The sequence below is a fragment of the Pecten maximus genome, chromosome 8, assembly GCF_902652985.1.
Source record: "Pecten maximus chromosome 8, xPecMax1.1, whole genome shotgun sequence".
Classification (NCBI taxonomy): Eukaryota; Metazoa; Mollusca; class Bivalvia; order Pectinida; family Pectinidae; genus Pecten; species Pecten maximus.
In genome coordinates this window covers 11086332-11103493 of record NC_047022.1, presented here as the reverse complement: position 1 = coordinate 11103493, position 17162 = coordinate 11086332, and the positions used below count along the sequence as shown (strand labels likewise).

At 35.8% G+C, this 17162-nt stretch overlaps 1 protein-coding gene across 1 annotated transcript in view; it reads left to right on the top strand.

Moving 5' to 3' along the window:
* The window catches only part of LOC117332456, a 24763-nt gene extending 7601 nt beyond the window's left edge, over positions 1–17162 (top strand). Inside the window, exons 4-10 of the mRNA XM_033891370.1 lie at positions 218–342; positions 3278–3410; positions 3788–3892; positions 4712–7840; positions 8921–8974; positions 9487–9546; positions 12224–17162. Coding sequence (XP_033747261.1) covers positions 218–342; positions 3278–3410; positions 3788–3892; positions 4712–7840; positions 8921–8974; positions 9487–9546; positions 12224–12453 — 3836 coding nt within the window. The 3' untranslated portion in view covers positions 12454–17162. The remainder of the gene's footprint in view (positions 1–217; positions 343–3277; positions 3411–3787; positions 3893–4711; positions 7841–8920; positions 8975–9486; positions 9547–12223) is intronic.

The window sequence follows — 17162 nt, the reverse complement described above, 5'->3', positions numbered from 1 at the left end:
TGATCTGTCAGTATGTGAGTAACTTTTTTTTTCACAAACTGTACTGGTATCATATTTGATTTGATGATGACATACATGTTCTTTTTGGAGGCAAACAAAAATTAAACTTTTTTATTTACTTGTCAACATTTTGGATAATCACTGACATCTTGTTTGTTGTGAAAATATCTTAAGGTCTTGATAATTATAATTCACAAAAGATTTTTTTTTTTTGCAGTACCAGAAAACAACCTTATTTGTGAAAGAACACTTAAATATTTCCAAGCAATTGCAAGAAAGGTGTGGGTGGTGAATATGAATTGGTTGATGCACAGTATCAAGGCTGGCCGTCTGTTACCTGAGGTATATATTATTTGTCTCAAAATTTTGCAGACCCAACTGTAACTGTTATTATACCCCCGCAACGAAGAAATGGAATTGGCTTGTCTGTCCCTCTGTAGACACATTTTGTCCAGACAACTCCTAAACCGTTGGGCTGATTCCAATGACACTTAAATCACACAAATAAAGAGGACCATGCGTAGATGTGCATATATACAGCTGTTTAAATTCAAAAATTTTGGTTGCCACAGTTACTGGTGACTATAAACAGGTTTTTATTGTCCTGACAACTCTTCCAAAACCTGTGGACTGTCAACAAAACTTATGACTAAATTCTCTTTATTATGAACAACACATACCAGGTATTCCAGCCATTCTGAATATCAAAAATAAGGGCATGCACAGCTTATCTTAGTTAGCTTCTAAATAATAATAGTTAAAATATATAAAAGACTTATTATTTCCGCTCCTCTACATTGCTCTACGATATACTTCCATACAAGATCTAATAGGTCATCTAATCAAATAAGCCTTGAGGAAGTTAATACGATGTTATATCTATTAATATTTTTCAACAGATTTGATGTTCTTGTTGCTTGAACTTGTTACACCAAAACTCTGATTTGTAGGCATTTTTAAGTTTCAAATTAGCACCACCTAAACTTTAGAAAATGAGAAAAAGATTCATTCCCATTGTCTACACTAAAAGTTTGCAACCATGACAGTGTGTTTATAACTGGATGTGTTTGGTGACACAAATAAAATATACTAATTTTCTCTTTAAGGTTTTTTTTCAAAATTATACCATTAGGCCATACCAATTTGATTTGTTGTTCGTCGGATTTATTGCTCGTGTTTAGAGATTTGAATTAAAATAAAATTAAAAATTTACCGCTCCTATTTTCGCGTCGACAAAAAATGAGGAATCCGGAAATTTATTCCACGAAGTCAAAATGTAGAGAGTCCCTTTCCGGATCAATTGAACGTTTGAAAAGAAGGCTTAAAAAACGTGTTAAGACAGAGATCTCTAGCGTTTGTTTGACATCGACACTTCTGTCAGAGCACAAAGAATCCACGAGGTATTTACATCAATTTCAATGTGTCAAAATGGGTATTTTTGTCGTATCTGTCACTAGAGTCAGGTCATCATAATGTATTGGACTATACGGCAATGGAGCTTGAAGGCGATTTATCGTCCCTAGATTTGTATAATAGGGTGAACGAAACACTTGTTATCAAAATTCGGATATCGCCCCCCCCCCCCCCCCCCCTTCAACGGATAAAATCGTCATTTCGTCCGCAGAAATGAGCATATCAGTATGTCAAGATTTAGGGATGAGATTTGTTGAATTCTTAGTGAAACCCCAACATGAGAAAGAGAAACAATCTACCAGTGACCCGGTTAAAATGTCAGCATTTTCTGTGCTAATGGAATCCCAAAAAACGTTTTCTCTTCCGCCCAAACCAAAAAAATCCGCCAAACTTGTCGGTCCTCAAAAACTGTATAGTGATTTGATAGGCTGGGTTGCAAGTTTTGATTCTGGTTGGCCAGGTGATAGTCAGGGACAAGGGAAAACCATTATAGGTCTTTTGAGCAATGCATTATGGAGTTCTGATCATGACACTTCATCAGAAATTCAAAGATAACGGATGGCCAATACCAGAATGTTTCGGTCCATTCCAGGGTTACAACAAATACAACCTGTACTGTCACAAAGCACCATTTTTGTCTGCAGTAAAAATGCAACTAATGTCAGAGGATCTAGCATAATGTTTGTTTTTGTTTTCATGTGTTTGCTGATGCATGAATAATTTATTTTGTGATTTTCAATGGTAAATTAAGTTTTCATATTTTATTGGTTGGGACCATGCTTTTGTTCTCATTAATAAATATTGTTAGATTTAATAGTCCATGTTACCAATTTTTTGTTGTTGTTTATTAGTTTGAGATGGGGAGGGGACCATGTTTTTGTTCTCTTTCTAAAATATTGCTAGATTTGATAGCCAATGTTGCCAAAATATTGTAGTTTATTGGTTTCAGATTCTAGTCATTTTGAGACCTGTTGTTTGATACTTTTACATGCCAATCAAAGATGACTTTTTTTCATTGGTATCCATAAAAGAACATGCATTGCATACAGTTTATGAATTCAAGCTTAAGCATTTTATCAATCATAATCATTGACTTTGGGTATTTTAGACAATTTTTCTACTACATTGCATTGTTTGTAACTTCTGTTGTTGATGTTCTTCTATTCACCTTTTGCTCCTGAGCAGATCCATATATGTAGTAATAATTCAGCAGCATCAAATAACTAGTTTGAATGATTTAAACATTTGTTGTTGTTGTATTTAAGGAGGAAAAGACACTGTTCTAATATTGCGTCTGTGAAAACTACGCGCTCGCTCCAAAATGTTAGGATTTCAATTTTTTTTTTGAATAAAAACATTTCCCTTGCTCGCTTCAATTTTAAAATGTCAAAATCCGAAGAACAATTTATGAAATTGGTATGGTCTTACGGCCATAATTTGCGAATTGCATTGTGCTAAGATATAGTGAAAAAAATTGAATGAGTAAAAAATTAATCAAAATAATCAATTATGGACTTAGTTTAATCTATTCTAATTTTACACTTATAGATGAATCTATTCTAATTTTACCCTAATAGATACACTGAAAAAATCTGACCACGGTAATTGATATAATAAATCATTTCTTTTTTTTATGGAGTTTAAAATGTGCCTCTCATTACTCGTTCCTTATTAATCATTTTTACGACAATTTAAAACTTTAAAGGTAGGTTTTCTTCAAATAGACATATCCTTATTTTTTTTATGCACAGATGAAGTTTTAATTTTTATATAAACCAGAGCATTAAATACACAATCAGATACAGAGCTACTTAATTGGATGTCAGTATATCATTGGAGAATTGGAATTTGTTTTCAATTTTAGGAAGCTTATGAGATACAAGGAGACAACATAATTGGAAGGCATTATGGACCGAAGTCAGCTAGAACATCATCACCGATATTGCAGGGGTATAAATTCCAGTTGGTAACAGGAGAAAACCCAGAAATTTCATATGGTAATTGAGTAGTTAGTATACTCTATTTAAAATTCAAGTGAAAATTGTGGGATGTTCTGTTAACATAAGTAAAGGAATGGAGCTGTAGAGCAATTATGTCAATAGGGAGACATACATACATCAGAACAGATCCCTAGATACACTCCTGACAAATTAGTCTTAAAAATTGTTATGTGTATAAGCACTGAATAGGAAATTGGAACTACCATTCTGTTTAATCATATAGTGTGAAGCTTAAATTTAGTAAAATGTTTAAAAAGTGACATTGTAGGGACCAAAAATATTGGGCCATCATGTCAATTAAATTTTTTTTTTGCAAATTTAAGATTAAAATTTAAATGTTTCTAAATTTTGAATGACTACAATTTGTTTTTCAGAGAGTGTACATGACCTAATACTAAGATGTGGTGGTATAGTGGTGGATGGAGTTTCATGCCTTAATCCAAAAGAAGTAATCTTGGTCCTTTCCAAGTGCACAAAGTGTAAGTTGTTTGTGGAAAATTAAATGGTTAATGTAATAGATTTGCTGCATTATTTATGGAAAAGTTTTTAATTTTAATTCTATTTGTACATGCCAGCAGTTTCATTTCTTGAGTTTTATCTCAAAATCCATTAGGCCAAAATTTCTCAAAATTTCACATGGTGATTTAAAGTGTTTAAAAGAAAGACTGCTACTAAAATGCAAAGCAGGGAATATTGTCAAAAGTACATAATTTTATTTTACCTTAACAGAAGGCCAAAATTTCTTCAGTTTTACATGATACATTGTCACTGTGGAGAAGGTTGCCCCAATAGCACATGCAAAGTGATTTATATTAGGCTTGTAGCATGCTGGGATGAAAGGCTACAAAGTTTCAAATGAATGGCCTTAATTTGCATTCAAGGTAATAGGGTTCAAATAGGGAAAAAACTTTAAACAACTTCTCGATAACCAAAAGGCACAGAGGACTGATATTATTGGGTCAAAGTATGCTGAGGTGAAGGGCTACACAGTTTGTTAGAATGAATTGCCTTGACCTATGTTCAAGGTAACAGAGGCCAAATAGGCTAAAGTTTTTAATCAACTTATTCTCAATGCTTAGATATTTGAATGTGGTAATCGGCTTAGTATTAGCATTATAATGAGATAGGTCAACTTTTAAAACTTATATAAGAGTATCAGATGAGTGATACAGGCCCTTTGGGCCTCAAGTCTCGTGGGCATTGTTTCATTTCCCTGATGTAACTCACTGAACTGTATATTGAAGTCGGAGTGGGGAGTAATGCATGTGGCTCATAATTCTGATTTTATCTCCTTTCAGGGTTTTCATCAAATGTTTTAGATGTAACTTGGCTACTGGACACAGTTTCAACTAATGTCCTCCAGCCATATTCTGATTACACTAAAGATCATACAGATGTCATTGACACACCACAGGAACCTAAAGATGCCATAGAATTGGCACAGGATCCTAAAGATGTCATGGAAACACCACAGGATCCTAAAGATGTCATGGAAACACCACAGGATCCTAAAGATGTCATGGAAACACCACAGGATCCTAAAGAGGTCATGGAAACACCACAGGATCCTAAAGATGTCATGGAAACACCGCAGGATCTTAAAGATATCATGGAAACACCACAGGACATTACAGATGTCATGGAAACACCACAGGATCCTAAAGATGTCATGGAAACACTACAGGACATTACAGATGTTATGGAAACACCACAGGATCCTAAAGAGGTCATGGAAACACCACAGGATCCTAAAGATGTCATGGAAACACCGCAGGATCCTAAAGATATCATGGAAACACCACAGGACATTACAGATGTCATGGAAACACCACAGGATCCTAAAGATGTCATGGAAACACCACAGGATCCTAAAGATGTCATGGAAACACCGCAGGACATTACAGATGTCATGGAAACACCACAGGATCCTAAAGATGTCATGGAAACACTACAGGACATAACAGATGTTATGGAAACACCACAGGATCCTAAAGAGGTCATGGAAACACCACAGGATCCTAAAGATGTCATGGAAACACCGCAGGATCCTAAAGATGTCATGGAAACACCGCAGGATCCTAAAGATGTCATGGAAACACCGCAGGATCCTACAAATATTATTGACCCACTACAGGATCTTGAATTTGTCATTGAAACACCACAGGATCCTAAAGATGTCATGGAAACACCACAGGATCCTAAAGATATCATGGAAACACTGCAGGACATTACAAATGTCATGGAAACACCACAGGATACTACAGATGTCATGGAAACACCACAGGATCCTAAAGATGTCATGGAAACACCACAGGACATTACAGATGTCATGGAAACACCACAGGATACTACAGATGTCATGGAAACACCACAGGATCCTAAAGATGTCATGGAAACACCACAGGATCCCAAAGATGTCATTAACATGCAACAAGGAGGTAAAAGGCGGGGTTGTAAAAGAAAGTGCATACAGGACCATGAAAATGAAGCACATGATGACATAGACTATGACACAGATAATAGCATACATACAGATAATGATTCAGACTATGAGCCATCTGATTATGATGAGGATATGATTGATGAGGATGAAAATATATATTCAAGTGATGACAGCAGCATAAGTGAAGATAGGAACAGAAACACACAGGTGGTAAATGATTGGGAAAAAACTGACCAGATGATAGTACCAAGCAGTGAAAGAGAGGATGAGGAAGTTAATTCCGTCATATTTGGGAATGTTCTAAAGGAAGGAATAACCATTCAACAGTCAACTGTTGAGGGGAAGAGTAGAGAACAAAAGAGGCAGTGCTGTGTTTATTGTGACAAATTGATAACAACACTGTCCAGGCATATGGAAAGGAAACATTCCAATGAAGAACAGGTAGCTAAAATTCTAATGATGCCAAAGAAGTCGAGCGCGAGACGATATGCATGGGAATCACTTCTTGCAAAAGGAAATTATAATCATAATTATGAAGTTCTGGAAAAAGGCAAAGGAACTTTAATAACAAAATATCGCCCTAGAAAGGGAGAAGTGAAAGAAGCCAACAAGTATGTTCCATGTGATAGCTGCTACTCCTTCTTCATTGCTACAGATTTATGGAAGCATAAAAGATCATGCTCAGGTGCTTGTGGAAAAAGACAACATGTCAAAGGAGGGTCTATTCATGATGGAAAATTACTTCTGCCTTTAACAAGTCCATCGAAGGGACTATACAAAGATGTACTGATGAATTTGAGGGATGATGAAATTGGTGCTAAGTTGCAAAATGATGAACATATCTTGAAATTTGGAGAGCGCTTGTACGAGAAAATTGGTCATTTACAGCAAAATCACCAGTACATTTCACAAAGAATGCGTCAGTTATCCCGGCTGCTTATTCAAATGAAAGACATTGACCCAGCAATTAAATCCGTTGAACAGTGTATTTCTCCAGAAAATTGGGAGTCACTCCTTCGAGCTGTTAAATGCGTTTCTGGACTGAATGAAGAGACTGGTTTTTATGACACTCCATCTCTGCCTTTAAAACTAGGGCACAGTCTTCAAAAGTGTGCAAAGATATTGAAAAGTGAAGGAACAATTGAACAAAATAGGAGCAAACAAGAAAAAGCAGAAAGTTTTTTGAGTTTGTACAATGACGATTGGAATGACAGAGTGTCTGCAAAAGCTCTCACAACTCTTCATGTTAAGAAATTCAACAACGTGAAATTACTCCCCTCTGTTGAGGATTTGTCAGTGTTTCACCATTATCTTGAGGAGGAGGCAGAGAAGCTAACTAAGGATGAAAATTCAAACTTCAATGAACTTACAGAAGTGTGCTTGGCCCAAGTCATTTCCTTCAATCGTAAAAGGAGTGGAGAAGCAGAAAGGATCAAGATGGATGATTATAAATCTAGTAGTAAGAGTGAAATTGATAAAGAGATTTCCAATGCCCTGAGTAAGTTTGAGGTTGCACTCTTGCAAAGGCATAGTAGAATAGAAATCATGGGAAAAAAGGGTTCCAAGGTTCCAATACTATTAACAACAGCCATGAAAAAGAACATTGATGCAATGCTTTCGAGAAGAACATTTGATTCCAACTACGTTTTTGCAAAGGCAGATTCAAAATACCCTGTTAGAGGTACAGACGTTCTTCGAAAACTGAGCCAGAAATCTGGATGTAAGCATCCACATCTCATTCGCTCCACAGCCATGAGGAAACAATTGGCCACTGTATCACAAGTACTAAACCTATCAAACACTGACCAAGACCTGCTGGCTACATTTTTAGGCCACGATATAAGAGTACATAGGGAGTACTATAGGCTGCCAGAGAGTACACTAGAAATTGCAAAAGTATCAAAAATTCTCCATGCTGTTAATGAAGGAAATGTTGCAAGTCTACAGGGAAAATCCCTGGATGAAATACAGTATGAAGACACAGGTATGCAGATAAATATTTGGTTTTCACGTTATAATGAAACTAAATTAGTCTCAGTAGCTAATGCACATACAAATGGTGTTTGTTTTACTTATATAAATGTACACATATATCAATAGGTTAACTGCATTATAGACAAGGGACTGAAAAACAATATAAATAGGGCTAAGTATTCCCATATTTGTTCCTTCATCAGTCCACTAATATTTATCAGCTATACTTCTATTTGAATATTCACTCGTTATGGATAGTTGATATTCAGATATGGACTACAAGATTTTGTGCCTGTTCATCTGATTCATTTAGTTTATGGTGTGGTGCAGCATCAATCCAGCATGAACTTTCAATTAAAATGAGTTTTTAATAACCAAGAGGCCCAGAGACCTGATAGTCGGCTTATAGTACGTTGAAGGGAAGGTCTACCAAGTTTGTTCAAAACAATGACCCCAACCTACATTCAAGGTCATAGGCCTAAGGTCAAACAGGCTATAATCTTTTTTTAACCACTTCTCAATAACCAAAAGGTCCAGAGACCTGATATTGGGCCAGTAGCATGCTTGGTTGAAGGGCTACCAGGTTTTGAAAAGAATGGCCTTGACCTACATTCAAAGTCACAGGGGTCAAATAGCCTAAAATCTTAAACGATGACTTCTCAATAGTCTTGTGCTTTCATATTGTGGTAATTTAGCTGAGCATCTGTAAGAATGACCTAGATCAACTTCAAAGTTGCATAAGAACCAGGTGAGAGATACAGGCACATTGGGTCTCTTGTTCAATCTTGTTGTCTTACTGATTTGAGAATAGGCCCTAGTCCTCTTTACCCCAACCACTATTCTTTAGTATGCTTAATCTTGGCTAATTAGTGATTTTCATCATGAATTTTATTATTGGTGATGCAGAATAAAATTTAAAAGCTTCAAAGTACCAAAAATTGATAAACTGTAAGCACATAGTTGTATTCTAAGTAACACATGTATGAAGGTACACTACTGCTAGGGTGTTGAATAGTATTTGTTTTAATTATGTGTAATTATTTGGGGAAGGGAGAATGAGCACATATAATCTGTCTTATAAACATTTCAGATGTTGATGCTGAGGTGCATGATGAGGACAGTGAGGACGAGGAGATTGAAAGAGGTAATTGTCTCTCCATTGTGTTGAGCAAACATAATTCCATTTAGTCTCCTACTTTAGTGGTGGAGGGTATTTTATGTTTAATAATTTGGGAAAAGGATTACTCCAGATGATTCATGTTATCAATAATAGTAGAATGAGTGGACTACACAGTTGCATGGCTTTGCAAAGTGACCGAATCTTGAAAGTAAGTATTCAAAATCAGGGTCTGTGCTATTCTTTTACATAGACACATGGTTGGTACTAAAAGGTAGGGAAGGATAGACAAAGGAAATAGAAACAAGAAAAGGGACAAAGAATGAAATAAAGGGACAAATTTCCAATGTGCAGATTCTTTCTAACCTCTGAATTTCTGTCAAATGTGCTATTGGCTATTTATAATTCTGAAATTTACCATTGATATTTTGGTTACAACTATTGATGAAATAACCTGATTTACAGCAACTGTATACATCAGTAAAAGTTGTTACTAAAATCAGTAGCTTTCTTTAAACTGTCCAATATTACATTTACAGAGGATGATGCTGAGGTTGTTGGTGACAGTGAAAAAGATGTCCATAAGGAAGCTGATTCAGGTAAGTGTTATGCACATATATATATAATGTTTAGCACACCATTTCCGAAGGATAGTAACATAAGTTTATGTGATGGCAGGGCGAATGGGAATACATTTTGTATATAGAGAAGGTCTGGCCCCTGAGGAAATAGAGCAAATTCTTCTTCGAAATCCTTCTTATTCTGTAGGAATGAAAGGATTTGGTCCACATTTGTTGTGAAGTGTGTTTGGGTGAAGGCAAACCAATTCTGTATAAAACATGGGTTTGGCTGATAATTTTGGTATTGATTGATTGATTTACATATTATGTAACAAGATGTTCAGTTCACAAAAATACATATTGAGGTCAAAAATCAAGGTTATTTTTGAACTATTTCACTGATGAATATTTTGTTATGACATGAAGCAGAGTTGGTCGGAATTTAACAAGGAGTCAACTGATTCAAGGTCAGGGTTACTGGGTTAAAGGTCAAGGTCACTGGATTGCCACAAGAGGGGCCCTTGCTGATTTGTGCAGTTGACTTCTTCAAAATAAGAATAAGTTTACTAACATAAAGTTTACCTATATCCAGATAGGGAAAAGACATTGTTGAGTAAATATCTGATTACATAAAATCTGTACCTAAAAGCCAGTATGGTTTACTTAGAAGCCATCAGGGATGCTTTAATCCCTCTATTAATGACCAATAAAATTTAAAAAAGTATCTAATGTTACATTTAGGTGTTGTTTTTTAGGTCACCTGCGGTAACCTTTTGTTTGTCATAGTATGCCATCCCTCTGGCATTAACTTCTTGTGAACATGATAACTTGAGTAAATGTTAAACAGTTTAATGAAACTTTGTATGCAATCATATGAGCTAGAGAATTGGAATTACTTCACAAAATTCACAGTTATTGCCCTTTGTAATAATATTATTAGACTTTATGAACATGATATCTTAAAAATCAATGATGAAACTTTGTATGTGGTCTTATATCATGGTTCATGTACAGACCTTTCAAAGTGCTTGAATTTCAAATCAGTGCTTAAGAAGTCCTGGTATTTTCATTTATTCTTAAGTCCTGAAAAGGTGCTTGGATTTTCATATTTTGACCTGAAGTTTTATTGAGAGTGCTTGATTTATAGCTCACCTGGTCCGAAGGACCAAGGTGAGCTTATGCCATACCATGTCGTCCGTCGTCCGTCCGTCAACAATTGACTTCTTTTTCCTAACCACAGACAGAATACTACCAAATTTGGTCAGAAGCGTCCCTATGGGGTAGTGATTCAAAATTGTACAAATGATGGGGCTGTCCCACCAGGGGCCTGAGGTGCGGGGCCAAATGTGGTCAATTGGGCTATATTGATATAAGTGACTTCTTCTCTGAAACCGAGCAATGAAAACTGCTCATATTTACCTGGTAGCATCACTATGAGGTGGGGATTCAAAATTGTACAAATACTGGGGCTGACCCCTCAGGGGTCTGGGGGGCGGGGCCAAATGTGGTCCATCAGGCTATATTGACATAAACGACTTCTTCTCTGAAACCGAGCTATAAATATTGCTCATAATTGCCTGGTAGCATCACTTTGAGGTGAGGATTCAAATTTGTACAAATGGTGGGGCTGACCCCACAGGGGCCTGAGTGGTGGGGCCAAAAATGGTCAATATAGCTATACTGATATAAACAACTTCTCCGAAAACGAGCAATGGATATCGCTCATATTTGCCTGGTAGCGTCACTATGGGGTGGAGATTCAAAATTGACCAAATGATGGGGACCCTAGGGGCCTGAGGGGCGGGGCCAAAAGGGATCAATTGGGCTATATTGATATAAACAACTTCTCCGAAAACGAGCAATGGATATCGCTCATATTTGCCTGGTAGCATCACTATGGGGTGGAGATTCAAAATTGACCAAATGATGGGGACCCTAGGGGCCTGAGGGGCGGGGCCAAAAGGGATCAATTGGGCTATATTGATATAAATGGATATCGCTCATATTTGTCTGGTAGCATCACTATAAGTGGGGATTCAAAATTGTAGAAAGGATAGGGCTGACCCCCCAGGGGCCTGAGGGGCAGGGCCAAAAGGGGTCAACAATTTCTTCACTGAAACTAAGCAGTGTATATCGCTCATATTTGCCTAGCAGCAACCCCTGGGGTAGGGATTCAAAATTGTACAAATGATAGGGCCAACCCCCTGGGGCTCAGGGGCGGGCCAAAAGTGGTCAATTTGGCAATGGATATCACTCTCATTTGTATGGTAGCATGGTCATGGGGTGGGGATTCAAAATTATACAAATTTTGGGGTTGACTATGCCTATGATATATCGACATAGCAATATACCAGTGAAAAATATGCTTAATCATCATTCTTGTTTCATATCTCATACAATCCAGGTGAGCAATACAGGGCCTCTGGGCCTCTTGTTTTCCATGTGGTTTCAGAATTAGGAAAAATCAAGGAAACTTTATTTTCGTATAGATTTCTAAATGTAGTTCATAAGTTTTCAGGTCATCTGACCTATAGTCCGTCGTCTATCGTGGGATTCCCGACAAGTTTTCACAGAGATGTTTTAAGAAGAATTGTCATGTAATGAGTGTGCTGGATTGAAATTAGATCAATGAGACTGATACATATTTTGACATAGATATGAATTAATGAATTAGCACTGCTTTGAAATTGATTATAATTCTAATCTCTTTTCTCAGGCCAAAAATGGAGGGCAGGGGGGCTAAGGCGCAAGTCCTTTGTTCGGAAGCCGTGGACATCTTCAGAAAAGGCTGCAGTTAAGCGGCAGCTAGGCAACCATCTTCTCTTGAAAACACTACCGGGAAAGGCCAACTGTGAAGAGGTCCTTCGAAAAGAGCATGTATTGCATGAAAGGACCTGGAAACAATTAAAGGACTACATCAGGAATTGTAACATCGTCAGAAGATAGTTAAAAGTGTTAAAAACTATGGTGTCAACTTAAAAGACTTACGGTAAACCTTTGGTTAGATAGAACAAAATTAAATAAATATGGAAGAACCTGTTCGAATTACTCGAAATTATGCTTCTGAAAATATGAGCGACTTTGAACTATCCGAGTCGATATCGACGAAAATCTCAGCAGAGTAAAATCATTAGAAACAAACACATCCATTGTAAATCTGAACATTCATAAATAAGTAAAATTATCATATTTTATTTAATTCAATGTTAATTTGTTGTTAAACGTTCCTCATTTCGCAGTAATTACTATGGTTATTGCATGAAACTGCTCGGGCAATTCGTAGCTATAGGCCCCAAAACAGTACACGTTTCATTTGTGACTCCAAGGTTAAACATTTGTACAGTGTCTGTTGGTTATATTTTTTATTTGATAAATGTTGATAAAATTAGGTTAGAACATCAACATGTCTGCTTTCAAATATGCCCAGTCGTATTTTCTACCAAACTCAAATTATCCATCGCTAATTGGGACACATGTGGATTGTTTTGAGTGCATAATTATGAATGGATATCTTGTCACTCAGCATGACCTGGAGGGCGATCCTCAAAACTTCGCGTGGCCTGCCTATCTAGCTTGAGGTCGCAGGTTTTCTGGTAATACCTGGATTTGCAATAATTAAGAGATGTCCAGTCACAATTAAATAATCAAAATGCTAAGTGAACTCTATATTTAAAAATACATAGATGATTCCTTAGTTTGCCAATACAAATGTCGCATGTTATTTATACATTGTCGGGGCCTAAATTTGCAATCAGCTGTCGTGTGTGTGGCATATTTTGCAATGTAAAAAACTGAATTAACGCTAAAATGTGGGACATATATTCATGTGTTTTTGTTTCTGTCATGCATATAATCTAACTGCCTGTTTATCAAATTTAAGTCTTATTTAGGCAATTTTCTTGGCCAGTCACTGTCGCGAGCTTTATATGGAGTTAGCTGGAAAAATTCTTACTTTACGTTCTTCATTAGACAAGTTCAAACTATTCGATATAGTGTTAGTTATAAACAAACAGATTTCAAACTATTACTAGCTAAAAAAATATTGTTTTTCTAGAAAAAAATGTGTGTTTGAACTAACCGCGTGTTCAAACTAACCGGAGGTTTACCGTATACTGGAGTGTTATCAATGTAGACTTGATGATATGACCAGTTATATTATTGTTCGTTTTTATTATTGTTTGTTTTTAGTTAACAGTGTTTTTAATGCTGTTATGGCAAAATCATGCAGAAAAAAATATGTGATTTCTTCGCATTTTACCGTTTTGTGTACTGAACTTTTTTGGCACCCAAACCCACTTTAAAGTTTTGGGGGTACATTTTTGGTCCTAAAGTATAAACCTCACACCCTTCAAGTTTAGTTCATACATTTATTAGAGGTCTAGAAGTGATGTTATGACTGACAAAATCATGCAGAAAAAAATAAGATTTTTTTGCATTTTACCATTATGTGGACTTAACTTTTTTGAGGGGAGTCCAAAAAGTGTACACTTTATACCCTTCTTATTTGGTTATTAGAGGTCCAGAAGTGATGTTATGACAAAATTTTTTCGCATGTTACCATTTTGTCGAGTTAACTTTTTTGTCACCAAAACCCACTTTAAAGTTTTTGATTTGAAGTCTAAAACCATATGCCTCACACTGTTTTATATTTATAGGACTACATGAGATATAACTGCAAAGTAATGGGGAAATATTTGATGACAATATTTTTTTTTTTTTTTTGCATTTAATGATATTGTTCACTTATTTGGTCTTTGCATTTTACAAAATGAGTGTATGGCGTGATTGCTGTTGCCGGTGACCTTTGCAATCATTGATTGCACTTGTTTGACAATGCTGTTACCTTCTGTAGTTATGATCAGCAACTTGTATGTTTTTGACAAATTCTTTTCAACCTAATTGTTTGTATGATAATTACCTTAAAACTCTAGGTTCTTAACTATGCATCACTTATTAGAGGTCTAAGATTTATGTAACAATAAATAATCTTGAAATTATTTTGTGATTTTTGCAAATTTTACAATGTTTTTTTTAAACTTTTTTTGGCATTAAATGTTCTCCTTAGATTTCTTGTATTAATTAAGGATTATAAAGATAATCCATGTTTTTGACGACAAATAATTACTACATAAGGAGGTGCCATATCATATCCGTAATATTTCTAACAACATATCTCTTACGTCAGTATGTGCCGTAACCAGGGTATGGTTGAGGGGGCCTGATCAAAGGGGGTTCCGTCAGAGAAGTCCAGAGTCGGGGCCAACATTTCCCTGTCACTGATTGGTCAGTTGGCTCAAGTTCAAGTTCAAGTTCATTTATTACTTTGAGTCTTGTACGACTCATCAGTGTAAACATATGATATACAGGATATTTACATATATACAAAATGTTAAATTGACCACAGGAGAATGAACAAAGCAATAATATAATATAATAGTAACATCAATCAATACTATTATTACAATATATTTATATATATCTCATGCTTGTGATCGGCACAACGTTCCACAATGTGCGGTGTGCGCACGCACGATGTGCGCTCTGTGCGATAAAGATCGTGCAGGAAAATGTGCGCACGATGGGCGATTGGAACGGTACATGTGCGATATGTAACATGGTCGATATAAAATGAGGAACGCGTCTTCTAATCATTCAAACGTGTGGAACGATTGTAAAAGATATACAACAATTAGCATTTTACGAGGCAGCTAACTACCATATTTTTGGTGAAATATATGCAATAATTATTGGGAATGAAACTAAATACTGATGTATAGTTAAATAAGTTATCTAAATGATTATTACAGAACTTTCTATAATTTCCTCAGTCGTCGTCGAGGACACCACTAGGCCTTGGCGTGTCGAAGAAATGTGTATTCAGTGAGATTATATACAGGCTATTTAATATATGTAGAACTAAACAACAGATAAAACGACTTGTTATGAATAGAAACATTTCTGTTGTGTTTAAAAATACATAATATATGTAATTTATATATTAAGTAAGATAACTAATTGTAGTGATGTCTGTCTACCATTCTGGTACATGTACATGTAGAAGTATCACCAGGCCGTTGAATACTTGCGAGACAAAATGACGGTACTTAAATGGCAAAAAAATAACAGGTCATACATGTTCCATGAATGAAAACAATTGTTATGCAGCACATATATATAAACGCGACCATCTTATATCATAACTTTAATTTTTTCGTATATCTTTTCGTATAACTAGTTATTCTGTAATATTCATAACCTATCGTTAGCTGTGCGGTTTGTATCGCACAGTTACACAACTGTATATACTATTTGTCAAAGGAAGGCTGTCTCTATATGGTATCTTTAAGATTGTCTGCACGGTGTGTGCACGATGTTTTTGGAACGTTGTGCAATCACACAACTGTATATACTATTTGTCAAAGGAAGGCTGTCTCTATATGGTATCTTTAAGATTAATTCTTGGTTATATTTGAATATTATAATTATAATTATGGTCTTTAAATATTAATTGTTTTGTACAGATAATAATTCATAATTAAATTCCCCAAAAATGTGGATACCCTTTACAAATTCAGTCCTACATATTCTCTTCCGGCACTTGTACTAACACTTGTATTTTCGCTACACAGTAGTTGAGGCAGGTGCAACTTCTCAGTACAATTACATACAGTGGGCATATCCCACTTCCGGCTCTTGTAGCACCACATTCGTCTACCGAGTGGAGGGATATAGATTCAATAACTCTTCTGGCTCTTGTTGGCCTTGCAACATAAACACGCTTAGCCAGCCATTGGATTTACTAGTTAAGAGCAGCATTGTAGTGTTTTTAGAGGGTAGGATAGCTCCTTAGTTTGCCCCTTTTGCCAAAATTATGATGATGTGAAATTATTGTGCATGTGATATATATATGAATAGATTGTTGTATATAATGTACAAAACTCCTGAGTGATTTGTTCTTCATAAAATCCATGTAGTCATGTTACATTTTTATGTGTTTAAATTATATTCTCATATGCTTAAACCATTCTTTTGATTGTATTTGATTTCATTTTTGAATCTGATTAAAGTAGTGAAATACTGAAATATTAGTTTTTTCAGCATTTTCAATGATTTAGCAGGACATGATATGATTAGGTGATTTGGTAACTGCTACCAAGATCCTACTGCCAATATTTTGTGTACTATTTATCACACTGTGTCCTTAGACTTCAATTGGTTAAATTATTCAAAATCTCTACTTTTAAAATAGTCAATACAGATTGATTTTTGAACATTCTTGTACATATTATACAAATTTATAATCCCTGTTTTTAAAAAATGAATTTAGTAATGCTCAACATGATAGTTCATCATTCAACTATTGGTTCATATTAGTAGGAACCTGCACAGAAGCTGTCATTTTGTAGATACACGGAAGGATAAGCTTCTATATAGAAAGTGTGTATCAGATATGGCTGTCAGTTGACAGTGTGTATCAGATATGGCTGTCAGTTGACAATGTGTATCAGATATAGCTGTCATTTCACAATGTGTGTCAGATGTGGCTGTCAATTGACAGTGTGTATCAGATATGGCTGTCTGTTGATGGTGTATCAGATATGGCTGTCAGTTGACAGTGTGTATCAGATATGGCTGTCAGTTGACAGTGTGTATCA